We start from the raw sequence: 16,718 nt of genomic DNA, 5'->3' as shown, positions 1-16,718 counted from the left end.
ATGTTCTTCATCATATGCAGAATCAAGACCAAAAACCAAAAAGGAAGATATATGACACAAGTCGTGAAGCACATCAGTCTGATAGAGAGCATAAAAATCATGGGTGGGTGTCTATGATTGAATTGCTTCATACACATATATGAAAACAGAACAATGAAATCCATTAAAGAAGGGGAAAGGGTACAAGACAAAGCAATAAAGTGAGTGAATTCATCAAAGTACATTATCTGGATGTATGGAAATTTCACAACAAAATTCTTTTGTATAATTAATACACATTAATAAAAAAAAGAAGAGCAAAAAAGCAGTGGATACAACAACAAAAACTTTGAAACATAAAAACCTTATGAAATGATGGCTGGTGTCAGCAGAGGAGAGTGACAGTGAAATTCTATCATTTCCCTCCTAATATTCGAAGTAGTTAAATGCAACTCCTTGTGTTGAAGATATTTGTCTTTGTTTGTAAAAAAAAAATCTGGATTTCAACAAAGGAATAGAAGAATTAGTAGCACTGAGTGTAGAAAGGAGGCTCAAAACCATAAAATAGTTTAGCATAATGTTTTCTAGATTTGAGGATGCATGACAATGAACTAGGATAATATTAAGATATAGATTTCTAGGTGCCAGTTTCTGATGCAGTAGGGTTGTGTGAACCTGAAAATTGCTTTTCTATCAAGTTTCCTAGTGATACTAATATTGCTTGTCTTGCTTAGAGATTCATTGGTTTAGCAATGTTAGGTATTACCACAGGTTATCACAAAAAGCACAGATATTGGGTTGTTGTAGATATAGGATAAGTAGGGCTAGATGTTGTAGAAATAAGAGGCTTACTTTTTACCTAGAGGGGAGAGGCAAGGGTAGCATAAAACCACCTGTTAAAATCAAAATAGTCCTGTAAAAAACATCAATTGTTTAGGTCAAAAACCAAAGCAAACTTCTCTGGCCTAGTTTTGACTGTCCTCACTGACCATATTGACTGAACAGCTGACAGTTTTCTTCAGGACATTTGTACAGCCTTACATAGCATTGATTAAGAATATAAGTTCTATAATTATACTGTGAGAACTCAAATTGTAACTCTTCATTTATTACTAGGTATGACCTTGGCAACTTGTCATCACTTACATTCTCTAAGCCTCATTTTTTCCATTTAGAAAATGGAAATAATAAATTTCCATGTTTGAAAAGAAACAGTGTTTTCTTCATACTAAATGGTTTATTAGCTATAACTATCCAGAAATTTTCCAATCTTTAATATATTTTTAGAGAATTATTATTCCTCATCCTTTCCTTCCAGAATGATTTTGTCCTGATTAGATAATGTTAATCCTAAGTACTTTAAAAATGTAGTGGAAATTCTATCTCCTATTCTGAAGGAAAACATGACTGATTGAAATGTGTCAGCTTCTTAATCTGTTCCCTAAAATATCTGATGATAAACAAATAATTTTTAAATGCTGACAACTGTCTCTAAATTTCCCCGTCTTAATGTCCTTGTGCACTAACCCCTCAGTCCCACCTGCCTTTCCCTTTGTGTCCCTCTTTTTCTCACATACACACACACACACACACACACACACACACACACACACACACACACACACTTTTCTAACTAGTCTCTTATGACAGATGCTCCTAAAGCACTATAGATCTATTTATAAAACTTAACCCAAGAAATCATGTGATCTCTCACTCCTCCCATTACTTGTGTTTCTTGGTGAAAGGAATCCAGGTCTTTTGTTCTTCAGTCCCATAAGACTAAAAGAATGCTTTATCTATAGGGCATATTTTTAGGAAATGAGCATCCAATTACTTTTGTGTAAAGACCTTAAACAAAAGGTAACAGTAACTTCCCTTCTTGAAGTATACATAGGTGACAATAAATCTTTCTTCTTTGAATCTTGTTTATTTCAATACTTTTTAAAAATCAATGGACCACTTATTTGTTCCTGAGCTTTTCATGGGGACAAACTGCTGTTCTGGTACTTTACCAATTCTAGGAAGTTGAGTTGCTTTCCCTGAAGAACTGTAGGTTGGTAGCCATGGGTTAGAATTTAGAGTACTCCTGCAGATAAATCCTCACTTGAGATCAAGTACATGATGGCTGAGTTCAAATACATGGCTCAGTCTGCCCTATCCTTAAGTCTTCCAAGCAACTCTAGAATCTCCACAAACCAAGCAACATCACACTGCCTGTTGGTCACGGCATCCTCCTCAGTTTCAAACCAATGTCTCTGAAGCTTGGCTTTCTAAAGTAAATTAGGAGGTCATGCCTCAGAGGTGATACAGTATTCTCCTAAAGGACCTCAACATTTATGATACTTAATGTAGTTATGCATATGACACCATGCTTGTTTGACAGTCATCATTTTTCTTTGGTCCGGTCCCAGAAAACAAAAAAATCATGAGCATTGCACATATTTATAATATTTTAATGCATATGGAAGAATGGATTATATACCAGAAAAATTTAATATTTATATGAGTTTTATTTTTATTCCTGTCATAGTTTTAACTTTGACACATATAAGTGTGATGTACAGTAGTTCTGCCCTGAAAATAGTATCCACCATTGCAGATATTTTAAATTTTTTCTGTGTTCAAAACACTGGTCTAACAATCAAAATCTTACAAATAAATAAAGGTTTATAATTATTTTACAACCATGCTCTTTCTTATGGACCTTGCTCAGAATTGAGTAATACAGTGACTAGGGGGCTATAAAATTATTTTTCAAAAAACAGTTAAAGCTACTTATAGGAGCAAAATGGTTAGTAATAAAGAATATAATTTGAAATCAAATACCCTTGTGTTCATACCCCAGTTCTATCTCTTACTATATAGTAGTACTTAAGAAATTAAGTCAGCTAAATCTATGTTCAGTTCTTTTATGAGGAAAAGAAGTATTGGAATGCTTGCCTTATAGAATCACTGTGAAAAAGAAAGACAATGGATATAAAAAAAGAACTGATATATATCCATATGCATATTTTATTCAGTTATAATTTCATTTGCCTCCTCAAATGATGAACTGTAGCAATCAGGAAGATGATCTATAATTCATATCCTCTCTCCCTACCATCAGTATCACTCTACTATTAAGACAGAGGTAAATCTTATCACCGAATGGTCTCCCTGCATTGATTGGAAAGCTTCTGATTTGCACTGACTGCTATCTCCTTTACATAGAATAGCTCTTCTGTGTTTCAACTCAGTTGAGCTGGCTTCCTACTTTTTCCTTAATTTAGTCCAAAAGCTAGATTCTAAGATTTTTGTTCAACTGTAGGAAAGAGAAGTCATCTCCCTTCTCATTAGGTAATGTAAGCCATATTACTGCTTAACATCAGTAGGCCTAAAGTACACATCTGTGCTGTTTTTATATTTACTTTTATAATCCTTTTGGTTTTTAATATTCCATTCTGGATTTTTCAGGTGCATTCTCAGTATTTCTCCATAGACTAATGTTATGAGAATGTCTTAATAAATTTGTGGTTTATAGATGAGAGATTTAAGGAACTTTAATCTGATCAACCAGTAAACACTTGTAAAATTAATCTTTGAATTTGGATTTACATTCTGGTTATTGTATTGCTTTCTTGCTTCGTGTGTGTGTGTGTGTGTGTGTGTGTGTGTGTGTGTTTCAGTTTTTGCTTTGTAATCTGCTATGATAAAGGAATTAGCTTAAGACTGTATCACTACTTTTTCTATGTGAATTATGAGCAGTAAAAGAAATACTAGATTTTATACAAAATGCATTTTCTAGAAATAAGTAAACTTCCCTCAAATAAGTACTTGTCCATTTTAAAATCTTATTTAAAATTTTTTGAGAGAGCAAAACTAAGCTCTCTGTATTAGGCAGCATATTTACATCACTAATGTATAGTAAAATAAACCATCAATGAAGCATTCTAGTAAATTACACATTTTTTTCAGAAATGAATGAAACAGCACAATAGTGCCATTGAACAAATAGTCAAATTACATAATCATATATATAATATGTATATATGATGACTGAAGTTGAAACTTCCAATAGTAAGTTGATTCTCAACCAGACTGATATTTCATATTAAAGTCCTTCTTATAACTGACAGATACTTTGAAAACTTACTCATGGCATGAATGTAAGTCAGAGAAAGGCTATCAGTAAGTGGGTGGAAATAAAATGGAATAAAATGCACCAACTAATATGTGAAATATTTATTTTCTTTTTCTTAAGAAAAGGATTAGGAACATCTGGGTGGTCTTAACTTCTCAAAGAATAGTATTATAATCTGTGAAATAAAATGAGATCCTTTTACTTAGTGGTTTTCAAAATAATAAACCATTTGAAAACCACTTAAAATTGTTTTCCTTATTATTTCCTCTATTCAATAACATGCTAAAATGTATTCACTTTGGTTACTTTCAAGTTAAAATCTAATTTCTATTGGTTTTCATGTACTTGTTACACACACATACACACACACACGTATGCTTTCCTCTCCTCTGTCTTACACATGAAATGGTCTCATTTCATTCAATTGTTTCAGGAACATCTGTGCGTATGTGTGTGTGTGTGTGTGTGTGTGTGTGTGTGTGTGTGTGTGTGTGTGTGTGGTGGGAGGCTCTATGTCATCAAAGAGTACAGAAATGTTTGGGAAAGAAAATGAAACTACTGATGAAAACCTGTATCACAAACTGCCGGATAATTAACATTCAATGAAGCCCATAATAAGTTAGCTGTGAAATTCTCAGATATATTCTTTCTATGACCCACAGACATGAATACCCCGAAGTAATACACCCACCCAAGAGGATATGCCCTGAAGAAATGACAGAAACACTGGTGACTTGTCCCTCAAAAGATGATATCCATTTTCCCGAGGTCAACCAATCAATTTCCATTTGGGCAGTGGCTTGTCACTTAACAGGAGTTCCTCACCCCAGGTGTGGGACTAATCCTCTCCTCAACAGTCTGCAGGAGTAGACTGATTCAGGCTGTTTAATCTATTTAATCTAATCAGATCAGGGCCTGGTGCCTCCCTTTGTCACATCTGATGCCCCATTCCCATATTAAAAAAGGACTACACAGGCACAAGCCAGCCTCCCGAGTCCCTTGGTACATCATTAAGTTGTAAAAATGACTTCATCACTCATGACAGAGAAATTAGACTGCCCCAATGGTGGCATTATGGCAACGGGAGAATCGCTCTACCAGCTGCCCACCTGACTCACTCCTGCAAAATCACGTCCCTCCCTTCCAGAAGCTGCCTCTGCACTGCAGTGGCAGAATGCTGCAGCAGCAGAAGCCAAGCTAGGGAGGGGTAAGGGGATTGGAGAATGAAAAGAGAGAAAAGCTCATGTCAGCAAAGCACATACAAACCCTGGAGACCTCTTCCCCCTCAATCCATCTATTCATCATTTGTTTTGTGGTAAAGGGTATTTTCTTTTGTCAGGGGAAAAAAAAAAAAAAAGAATTACCCCAGATACCTAACCTATGGGCCCACAAAGGAAAGGCACTTAGGTAAGCAAGATAGAAAAAGGAACCTCTGGCCTTAAAAGATAGGAGGCCTATTTCCACTACAGCCAGCTTTATGGTCAAGGTCTGAATTATTTTCTCACACAAAAAAAATTTGCAAATATTTTTCACTGAAAGTCCTTAAGAAACTACTCCTTGAAATGATGTTGCAATGGATGGACAAGTAGAGAGGAGATAAATTAGAGAAGATAAATAGGTAGAGATAGATAAATAGATAGATAGGTAGATAGAAAGACAAATAGATAGAAATAGATAGATAGATAAGTAGACAGATAGAGTGAGTTTGTTTGTATGTTTGGTTATAGGGCTTATGAATTCATTCCCAATGCCTGTTCCAATAAATAAATTTAGAGTATCTTTATTGTTTGATTTCCATGAAGGAAAAAGAACAGCACCATTAAAAATCATTCCTTTCTGGCCCTAAAATGAGAAGATTTTACCCTTAAAATGTTATTCTTCCTTTCTTTGTGAAAAATCTAACAAGAGATTTTTTTTCATAATCAGTGAAACCAGAATATTTACCTAAGGTATATCAAATTTCGTTTTTACAAATAAAATGCATATTAATTTAAAGAGTTTTTAAATAATGCATTTGAATTTGTTCCTTTTAAGGAATACATTAGTTTCATGTTTATTTTAGGATAGTGAATAGAGTTATATTAGTCAAAATCCCATGGAAAAATACCCTCTTTCTTACAGACAAAAGACCTAAACTACCCTCCCTCATGCTCAAGCCTCTGAAATCTTTTAGGAGCCCAAAGTGGCAAAAGAGCTGAGTGGGGAGAAAATATCTTAAATGCCATGCTTTCTCCTGTACAAGATCATACTATTTGACTAAACCATTGTCAAGCATGGAGTTTATCTATTGTAGAGCAAGGAACAGAATCACACATGTAGTGGCCAAGTAGTTTGGGAGCCAGTACACAAATACATAAATACAGTATGCTTCTCCTACCCCCTCTCAAAAGAAAAAAAGAATCTAAGAATCCCTTGGGCCTGCTAAATGCTTCAATCTCTAATTCGTGGATTTCTCCCCTCGATTTGGTGAATGATAGATTGTAGCCATTCATTCAGAGAGCAGATGGCTGATCCTGAAGCTGAAAGTGAATCTACCAATGAAGCACACAGAATTAGGCAGAGAGATGTTAAATGTCAGTGTAGAAGTAGTTTATAGCCATGGGTTACAAGACACCTGAGTTCTAGTCACAATTTCTTTGTGACCTTGGAGAAGTCACCACCTCCTGGATTGTCTATTTCATTTCCTAGTCTGTAAAATGGGAAGGCTGAATTTGATGAGCCCTGGTGAGCTTTAACATAGGTTTCTGTCATGGGAAGTCACTGTCTGCCACAACCAAGTATGAGCCTCAGTCTCTTATTCAAAGAAAGAACTTTTTTTTCTCTGGCTTAAGTCAAGATAGAAATGCAAGAAATACCTGAAAAACAAAATGTTACACTATCAATTGGACCTTCTTAAATAAAGGATAGGAGTAGGGTAAAATAAACTGTAGCTTTCAACAGAGAGGTCCAACTTCAAGCTTAAATGAATTTCTCTAAGTGTATTTTTGCCTGGATAGAATTTAAAGATCACACACACTGAATTACTAGCATTTTCTATATGCCTGACTGAAAATATTTTCTAGGATAACACTTCAAAAGCTTTCCAATGGAATTTGTGGAATTTTCTGTGAACAATATTTTCAATGCTAAATAATGTGTATCTGAAAATAATCTTGAAAAGCAGAAATATGACACATGACAGCAAGCATTCCTAAAATAATGAAAATAAACCATTTTCATTACTAACTATAAGACAAATTTAAGCACAAGATGAATGGTCACAAAGTGCTTTTTTCTTTCAGTTTTTCTGATTTTAAGATTGTATTAATAATAATGAATGAAGCATCCAACAATGACTTACTCCTAGGTACACAAAAAACTTTATACAAAACCTCTTACTTAACTGTCCTGATAACAACATGAAGTAGGTACTTTTATTAGTCCTCTTTTAAAGAATTACAGACTGAGGACTAAATGGGTTAAATAATATTTTATGTCACTTATACATTGAAATCTTAATGTTGACCACACTTCCTTTGGTGTACTTGACCTTTGCAAAAAAAAAATCTGTTTTGCTTTGTTTTATTTTGCCTGTAATTACATACCTTCCCAGGTTCCTCACGGTGGTTTAAAGGCAAGGTAAAAACAGTCACTAGCAATTTCACATTTTTAAATACCCGAATTATTATTATCCCCATGTCTTGTACTATTTAAAGACAAAGTTAATCTGCCCCTACTCTTTTATCTCTGTGTTAAGCATACTCCTGTCTTAAAATGTAACAGATTTTTAAAGGAATCTTCCTTTTACTTCCATCTTAAGACCTTCCATGGAGGAAATTAAATTCTCCTCCTGAGATGTTTTTCTTTAAGGAAAAACAATGGGAAAAAAATGACATAACAGCCTTCCCTGGTACTAAATTTCTTCTCCCTCTGACTTCCCCAACTCCTCCTGTCCATGAGCAAAAAGCAAAAAGATTTAGTATTTAACCAATAAACAGACCAAGTATCTGTATTTTGACTAAGAGTGGGGCTGTTTTTGCTTAATCAATAAAATGAAGAAACCAAATCATTGCTGCTTATTTTTCATTGACAAATTTGCCAGGAGGCATAAGCGGAATCACTTCTCTCCTGAGGAGCTGTTTCCACACAACTCAGTTCCTCTGTGCCAGCTCTGTCCATAACAATGATGACAAACACTTCCAAAGGGAGCTTCTCCTACACTGGGAGGGAAAAGAGTCTGTCCCCACTCCTCCATCTCAGGGAAATCTCACTCTACTACTACTTGACCTCTATGGAGTAGCTCCTATGAATGGCCACGCACAGCTTGTAGGTGAAAGACTGGTCTTGAAGTGTGGTCTTTGGTTTTCACTACTTTTGAAAAAAGGTCATAATAGGAAAAATGCATTTTTCAAATTAATTCTATAACATGCCTCAGATTTTCATTAATAGAAAGCCTCCTAATATAAAATGCTATGTAGCATTCATAGGACTAGTTGGACATCCATCAACACATTAATAATAGGTACATCTGGGTGATTGAATTATTTGTGATTATTTTGATTTGTTTTAGTTATTTTTTCAGATAGGGTCTCACTTTTTGCCCAGGGCAGGCCTCTGACCGTGATCTTCCTATCTATGCATCTCTCATTTCCACTATACCTGCTTATTTATTGAAATGAGCTGCCCTTGTAGTTTGACCTTGAGCCATGATCTTCCTGATTTCCATCTCCCAAGTAGCTGGAATCATAGTATCAGCCACTGTGCCTGGTCAGATACTTTCTTAACACATTTTTCTTGTTTATAAAATAAAGACTTCTCTAATCAGAAAAAAATGTCATATATGCTTAAAACTTATTTTTACAGGAAGTTTAAATGGTTGCAATGGTTTGTTGTAATTTTAAAAGTGAAGCAAATATATCAAAACTGTCAGATGAGTGTCCATATAAGTTTATATGTTCATAATATTTTACAACAAATTTTAATTTTTTCAGACTTGTAGAACACAAGATATCAGATGAATCTGGATCCAAATAAGAATTCTAAAATTTAGAAGTTTTTCCATTGAGGAAAACCCTCTTAGAACCTGAGTCAGCATCAGTCTTATTACTAAACAAGATACAAATGATAGTGATGAGCTTGCTTTAAAACAACAACAACAACACAACAAAAAACCCAGGAAAACCTGTTTATTGACCTCCCAGTATTATAAAGAGAGAAAGCTAGAGCCTCTCTGGTGGTTTTTCCTGGCAGGAAAATGTTAGCATTTTAGTATTTGGCAAGTTGATTATTTTGACTCTAAAACAACCCTCAAAGTCACCACCATTATATGAAAACAACTAATATGTTTCATATGATATATTGAATTTTTTGTATTATTTTCTTTTTTTGATGAATTCTTTGTTGGATTTTTTTTTTCTCCTGGATTAAAAATATTCCATATATATACAGTGGAGTATCTTTCAGGAAACTTTGGTTTCTTTGAGGAAATAATTTTTAGGACAAAAAGATTGAAAAGACTATGTTCTAAAGATTTGAAAAACAAAAAAAAGTTACATGTTCATAATCAGTAATATTCAATGGATTAATTTTTTTTTAATTTTTCTGCCTAATATCATTTTTTCTTTATCACTTCTACAAAATTGGACTCTTTATATAGCTAGTTCTTTTCATCTTAAATTGGTTCATTTAATGAAAGAAGGTTTGCCTCCTACCTGAGTGTTAATCATCTCAGTTGCCTGGTAAAAATAATATTCAAAAGACACTATTCCTAACCTATTGAATCTCTCGTTAACATTTTGAAAAACTGTCCCCAAATTCTTACTCTAGGATCAAAGAAGTTACCTCTAGTGAAAAAGACTGTAGGTGCAAGTTGTCAAGGGATGGCGCTGGGAGATTTCAGTCAGTCAGCCTTGCAAAGGAAGTGGCTTTTACAAAGGAAGAAGGGAATCAGGACTAGGGAGGTACCAGTGTCCTCTTCTTCTAAAATGAGTTTAAGGCAGTGGAGGATGAGAGAAGTTAGAAGGACAAGGTTTGAAGAAAGACCCACCTCTCCTTCCTCCAAGTCTTTACTTGGGGAGTTTCTAAGCAGTAATTGGTGAATGTGTACTTGAGCTGGTGAATGTGTGCTATGTTAGTTCAACAATTCTGACTAAAAGTGAGGTGTAGTTTTTGTTTTTGTTTTTGTTTTTTCAGTGAAAATACACACAATGAAGGAAACAAAGCTGCCCCTCATCCTCTGTCAAGGCCCTTCTTCCTTGACAGCATCATTCATCAGTCCTTTTGCCTCCTGCTTTGAGGTGTCTCTCTCTGCAGGAGGCATTTGAGGGAGGGTGCCTCCAGGAAGCTGGCGCTAGGACCTTGGCTGGAACCACTGCGGCAAGGCAGGAGGCCTGGGTAAGCAGCTGAGCCCGGGTCCTCACCCCGCCCCTAAGCCTCAGAGCTCATTAACAGGTGGAATCGCACCCTAGGAGACTGAAATCCCGCTTGCCTCCATAGAAACAAATCCTTCAGATTCTGAGCACCATCTGGGCTAGCTCCAGGGCCTGGCGTTCAAAGAGCCCTGTGGTGGATTCAGCGCTACTGACAGCCAGGGCACCAAAGGGATGCGCGGGTGACAATGCGGTACTTGTCAACCCCGTACACACACTGTCCCTGCTACCGAGTTCCGATCCGGCATCAACTCCTACACCGCCATTAACAAGTCAACCTTATCTCCAGAAGTCGGTTCAGTGATTACAAAGCCGGCAACTCCGCATTCACTAGCCTCAAGGAGCCTAAATCTTTCTGGTTCTGGAAGGAGACACCAGCAGTTCTAGAACCTATAAGGTGTGTCCTGAGAGTGGAAGACTTCTTCCAGGAGTTCCCAGCACCCTGGGGCGGTCTTTGAAAAGTGTAAACTCCAAACCCTAGCCCCACCCCTACCCGGGGCGTTACCTGTTGGCTGCCAACCGAGACGCGATGTATCCGCCCGGAATCTGGGTGATAATGTAGCCCCAAAAGAAGGAACCGTGGATCATTCCCACGGTTTCTGGGTCCCAGTTGAATTTGGCTTTCTATAGTGATAGAGAAAAACAAACAAAACAAAATTGGGTGGGGGAAAGAGTAGAGTCAGACCTGAAGATTCGCGTTCAGTGGTTTGCAGCAGGCCAAAAAAACCTTAACACGCGGGGCATCCCTTACACTCCGGGAATAGGATGGCGTAATTTTCGTTTCCTAACCAAATTGCCTCTTGTAACGGAAAAAGCGGTGCTCATTAAGGAAATGAATTGTGATTAACAGTGAGACTGGACTCCCTAGATTTGCATCCTGACTCCTGTCAGGCAGGTAGGATCAGCTCACATGGATGATGGATCATTAGGACCCCAGTCGTGGAAATTCAGTCTTACCATGAGACCCCTTATTCTGGCCAGGGTCCATTTAGCCAGTGCCCACTAGTTAGGACACAGTAATTCGGTGACTTCCAGAATGAAATACAACCCATGTGACCTAAGTAGGGAAAATATGGGAGCGGAAAGTGCAAGGCTCCCAGGGGATAGAAGAAATTGTGTCTTTCCCTAATGGGGATAGGTCTGGTAAATTTTGGGTAGTTAGTGGATGAAGAGAACGTCTGAAAGTCAAAGCCTAACTCCGCCCTGGCCAGTCTGGTTAGCTCCACAAATTGAATTTCAAAAGAAGGGCAAAATATCTGCAGTTATGTTGCACAGGGTTCACTGTACTCTTTTCTCCCGTTGAGTAAAATCTGGAAATCAAACACATTTTTCAGGGTTTCCTGGATTCCCCGTACTCCAGTGACACTGAAATTTCTCATCCCCAGAGCGATCCCTAATTTCTTCTCCCAGCCCTTTCTTAGCCAAATTTACTGCAGAGATGAAGTCTTTAAACAAAAGGATCCACGAATTTCTGTGACCTTGAAGGGACCCTCCCTTTTTCCAACACACACACTGCAAATGGAGTGGGTGCCCCCATGAACCCGGGTCTCTAAGGCGTTGCAGCTTGGCTCTCCCAGCAGGCAAGGTAAACCTTAAAGATCTCAGCCAAACCGGCCTAGGGGCACATAGATGATTTGATTTCTGGTTTTTGTTTTGTTAAATTTTGATTAATAAAAAATGTTTGGATGGGATCTAGAGGAAGCCAGGGGGGAATATAACTAATGTGCTACGATGTACCTCAAAGGAAAAGGAAACATATTTCTATTTAAATTTAGCGGGCATTAGGAGTTCCCTAAACCTGTATTAAGTCACTCTTCACCAAAATCTAGTGAACTACACCCTATTTTCCAATTTGCGGATGAGGAAGGGAAGGCTCGGACCGCAGACCAAAAAGGAAGAATAACCCTACTGCGGTCCATTCTAGAACGGCCTGGCTTGACAGCAGCACAAAGAGCATCCAGGCCTTCCTCTGTCAGTGGGAGAAAACCGGGTTCAAACAGGCGATGTGGCTCTAAAAGGCCACCCGACTGGCTAGAGAGCGGGAGACTGGGCACGCCCATGGTCGCCCACCTCCTTGATGACTTTGCCCCCACGATGGATGGTGCTGTTGTTGACCATGTCCACGATGGCCACGCCCAGGTTGCAGCGAATGCCGAAAGAGATGCAGAAGCCCAGGCCACTCATGATGGCGATGATGTACCGGCGCGGCAGGCCGAAGCACGTGCAGTCGCACAGCGGCGCCTTTTTCTCAGGCGCTTCCAGGGGCTTTCCATCCTCCGTCAGCTCGATGGTCTCCCCGGTATCCTGCTTCTTCTCCAGCACCCTGCGCGTCAGATTGGGGTGGGGGGAAGCAAGGACGCCAGGGTTAGGTACCCCAGACACTAGTCCATTCTCATTTCCGAGACCCCTCGGGGCTGGGGTGAGCGGTACTGACCTTCCCTCTCTCTCTTGAGGAGTTAGGCGTGGTTAAGATCCCCATGCTGCGGGTTGTCCTGTGTTTTCTAATATTTACCAGCTCCCCGAGGCAGCGCCCCTTCAACTCTAGGACTTTCAGGCCAAAGGCATCGAACCCCTCATTCTTTCGGGGGATCCACCCCTCACCGCCTGACCTCAGATACAGGCGGCTTTGACCTAACTTGCGTTGGGGTCTGCTATTTGCTACGGGAGAGGTTAATAGGGCCGCGCTTCCTAAGCACCTGAGTGGAAGCCTCTGCGCGGGCCCCAATTCTCGGCTCTGCAGTTCTTTGCTCTGTGCCGTGCTTCCCGCTCCTTCTCAACCAAGCTGAAGCTTTTGGATTGAGGACTCCCTGATCCGCCCTGAACTGAGCCTCCCCCTTCCTCCCCCATGGGACCAAGCCGAGTTCACGCGGAAAAGGACCAAGAAAGCTCTCTGAGAGTATCAAGCACTGTACTGCCCTTTCCTTCAGCCCCAGGGTGCCACTTCAGTGCTCACTCCCCCGTTGCACATTCATTTTCTTTTTCTTTTTTCTTTTTTACTCCATTTGGAAACAAAGGCCTCCACAGCATATGGCCGACACCTAAGCTTCCTACTGCTAGAACATGAATAATTAATTATTCACAATGTTGCGTCATTACTATCTCGGTTACAAACAGTGAAAAATGTCATGTGTCCATTTCCAAAGACGTAAAATAAGATTCCCATATATACGAAGGCGCCCTCATATCAACTTTTGTAAGATGTTCTACACCAAGGTGGAAGATCTCACTTTAAAAAAAATCGGCACAGTATTTCATAAGATTTCGCCCTACTGATTCAATCGATTCCTTTCCGGTTTGGCCTTGGGGGAAGGTAGGAAGGACAAGGGAAAAGCGGAGTGGTGGAATGGTTTTTACTAAAAGGTGTACCTTTTAATCCTGCTGTAGTCCATAACATAGCTGTGAAATTTCTATTTTTAAAAAGAAAGGTAACAGGTCTGTCACCCCATTGACATTGATATTTTTGATATTTAAACAGTTTCTCGGCTTACAATTTGCAAATATTTTCCCACTCCACCAAGTAATTATATTTAAACTGTGCCCTTTTCTTTATTTTTTGGCGGTACTGAACTGTGCCCTTTCAAATGATACATACACACAACTGCTTTCACACACACGAGTGAAGCAAAGGAAATTTTTAGATAAATTCAGAGAATGCCCAGCTTGAGATATGATCTGGTGAGAAAGAGTATCATCGGACATCCAATTTCTATAAAATATCACTTGGAGAACAGAACATAAAGGTGTTTGTAGCTAGGTTAATGCATATATAAAAGTCCAATCCCAGGGTTAAAACACTGCAATTTATTTATTCTGGGAGGGAAAAAAGTGAACCAACTTGATATTTTCTCACGGACTTTATATACCTATATAAGCAAAGTTGAATTCTGAACTTGAACTCTCCACCTGATGGAAGGTGCGGGACTGCAGGGCCCTTGCGGTATCTACTGCAGTAGGCGCATGGTGGTGCTTACATGAAACCCACCTGAACGAAAGAGATTTGGAAAACTGGGAGGCGCATTGGTCTTAACATCTCTTATAATTTACAAAGATTTCAGTTTCCTAAATGTAAAAATTAGCGCTCTTTTGGAATAGTTTGTCCTTTTGTGTCTGTCCTCTGTCATTGATTTTGCTCATATCATTAACAAAAAATGTATTCATGTAACACATCAGAAAAGCATTTAAATCTGTCAATTTGCAGCATAGTGCAGTGAATGCAAGAGGGATAAAAATTATTTTAAATCATTTCTAGTACTTTGAGTAAATTTGCTAATTATTATTTTAGTTTTGTTTAAAGCTTTATGAGATTTCTCATGCAAGACTTCTCGAACCAGGTAAATAATTAAAAACACATATACATTGTTTTAGACTCAAAGGGAGAAACTACTTCACCTATCAATGATTGATAAATTTTGATCCTATTTCATTCAGTACAAAAGGAAGATCATCTGAGCGATTCCCTACTATGATTTCAGAGCTGAGATCTGAATTTCTTTTTGCTATTAGTCTTTGAAATTCCTTGGTCAATTTTTTTAGAGGGTTGGTTTTTTTGTTATTCATTTGTTTGCATCAAAAGCGTTTAATTTGAGGAATTTGTAAGCACCAAAAGAAAACCCCTTTGAACAGGTGCTGGCCATTTCTCATTTGCAAGGAGGATAAATCTTGGATAAGAAAGGCTGAAAATCTGCAGGTAGAAAAACAAAAATCACACACACACACATGCACACAAAGCAGCCAGGTTCATTTAGTGTAACATTCCTGCATTAATAAGCAGGTTTCCAGAGTAGCCTAACTGCAGCAATGAGCAAAAATCCCACTTTCTGATGATATTACATTCTCTCTAAGCAACCAAGGTTTACGGAAATGGCCCTGCAGATTTTTTCATGATGAGCCTCAGGTAAGCACAGGCTTGCTTTCTCTTACCTGTAGATCTGGCCGAGGGATTTTCCAGCAAAATTCTTTAGCCCCTCTTTTCCTGGGGCCCAAATCCTTTGTTTTACCGACTCCATTCTTCTAAAGACTGGTGTCCGGTCTTGCCAGATTTAAATGATTGCTAAGAAAGGCGAGGGTTGCTCATACTGTCTTAATTGCTTAAGGTAGTTGTGGGCTTTTTCTTCTCGGCAGAATGGTATTGGTGTGCCTCCAGTAAGAGTGAGAGTGAGAGAGGGGAGGGAGAGTGAGAATGAGAATACAACAGAATAACTGCATGCAACCCACGGATTTCCTAATAGGAGAGTTGGTAGACACAATCAGAAAGTCTCATTGGAAGGGGAGGATCCGGTGGCACAGGGCGCACGCAGTGCCATGGTATTTGGGCGGGTGCAGATGAGTCCTTGCCCTGGAAATCAGTTCACGGAAAAACAATCTAAATTTCCGATTTTGAAGGTTTATTACAATCAAGTCTGTTGGCTTTTAAACGGAAGGACCGGAAATGTCATAGAATCCTTGCGTAAGGACAAAAAAAAAAATACTGCTTTTTAAAAATGGTGTCTTTGCCGTGAGGAGCTGAGCGCTTTCAAAAACTCATGGGAGCATCTCAGGTCTCAGGTGAGCAACGCTGCTGTTAGTTTTTCCTCCCTTCCGATGGTCTCCTCCCATCACGCCGGCGTAACTCTGCTCTGCGGTAGAGCCGAATTAAGATGGAGAAGGTTAGCTGTTTCTGTGAGGACGTGAGTAAATAACAGAAACACAGTTCTGATCTGGGCAGCTTCAAGGAAGAATTTTCAGGAAGGCTGACAGCGCCCATCTGGGCGGGTCTCCGCATAATGGTTCAGCACCGTGGACAGAGTAAGTTTCAGGAAAACAGGAGGCTTCCTTTGGCTAGCCAGGTTGCCAACTTTCTAAGGGAACTGGGCTGATCGCCCTGACCAAGGACCATTCTGGGGCGCTTCAGGAACGGATGCTATGGAAACCAAGTAGGAAGATAACATCATCTAAAGAGTTTGCAGGAAGAGTGCCGTATTAAGCTCCGTAAAGGAGGACTTTATTAAAAATTGACAAGTTACTTCCAGTTTGCTATATTTTACCCAGTATGCTGATGGCAGATCTGACAGTATTGCCAAGAAGGAAGATTACAACATATGTCACTTATACTTGTGATATTCCTGGACACCTGGATCCCTACAATATAAAATATATGTGTATGTAATGCATAATTGTATTGTTCATGTTAGATTTAATCCAAAAGAGTAGCAAGGAAAGTAGGTAGGTAAGAA

At 38.8% G+C, this 16,718-nt stretch overlaps 1 protein-coding gene across 1 annotated transcript in view; it reads right to left on the bottom strand.

The window, feature by feature from the left end:
* Positions 1-16,369, bottom strand: part of Slc17a6 (solute carrier family 17 member 6) — a 37,422-nt gene extending 21,053 nt beyond the window's left edge. Inside the window, exons 1-3 of the mRNA XM_074042913.1 lie at positions 15,427-16,369; positions 12,577-12,829; positions 11,012-11,130 (exon numbers count right to left, since the gene is read on the bottom strand). Coding sequence (XP_073899014.1) covers positions 11,012-11,130; positions 12,577-12,829; positions 15,427-15,512 — 458 coding nt within the window. The 5' untranslated portion in view covers positions 15,513-16,369. The remainder of the gene's footprint in view (positions 1-11,011; positions 11,131-12,576; positions 12,830-15,426) is intronic.
* Positions 16,370-16,718: the final 349 nt, after the last annotated feature.

The sequence above is a fragment of the Castor canadensis genome, chromosome 1 (genome assembly GCF_047511655.1).
Source record: "Castor canadensis chromosome 1, mCasCan1.hap1v2, whole genome shotgun sequence".
NCBI lineage: Eukaryota > Metazoa > Chordata > Mammalia > Rodentia > Castoridae > Castor > Castor canadensis.
Note: the sequence above shows the minus strand (reverse complement) of the source record. Positions and strands in the feature narration are given on the sequence as shown.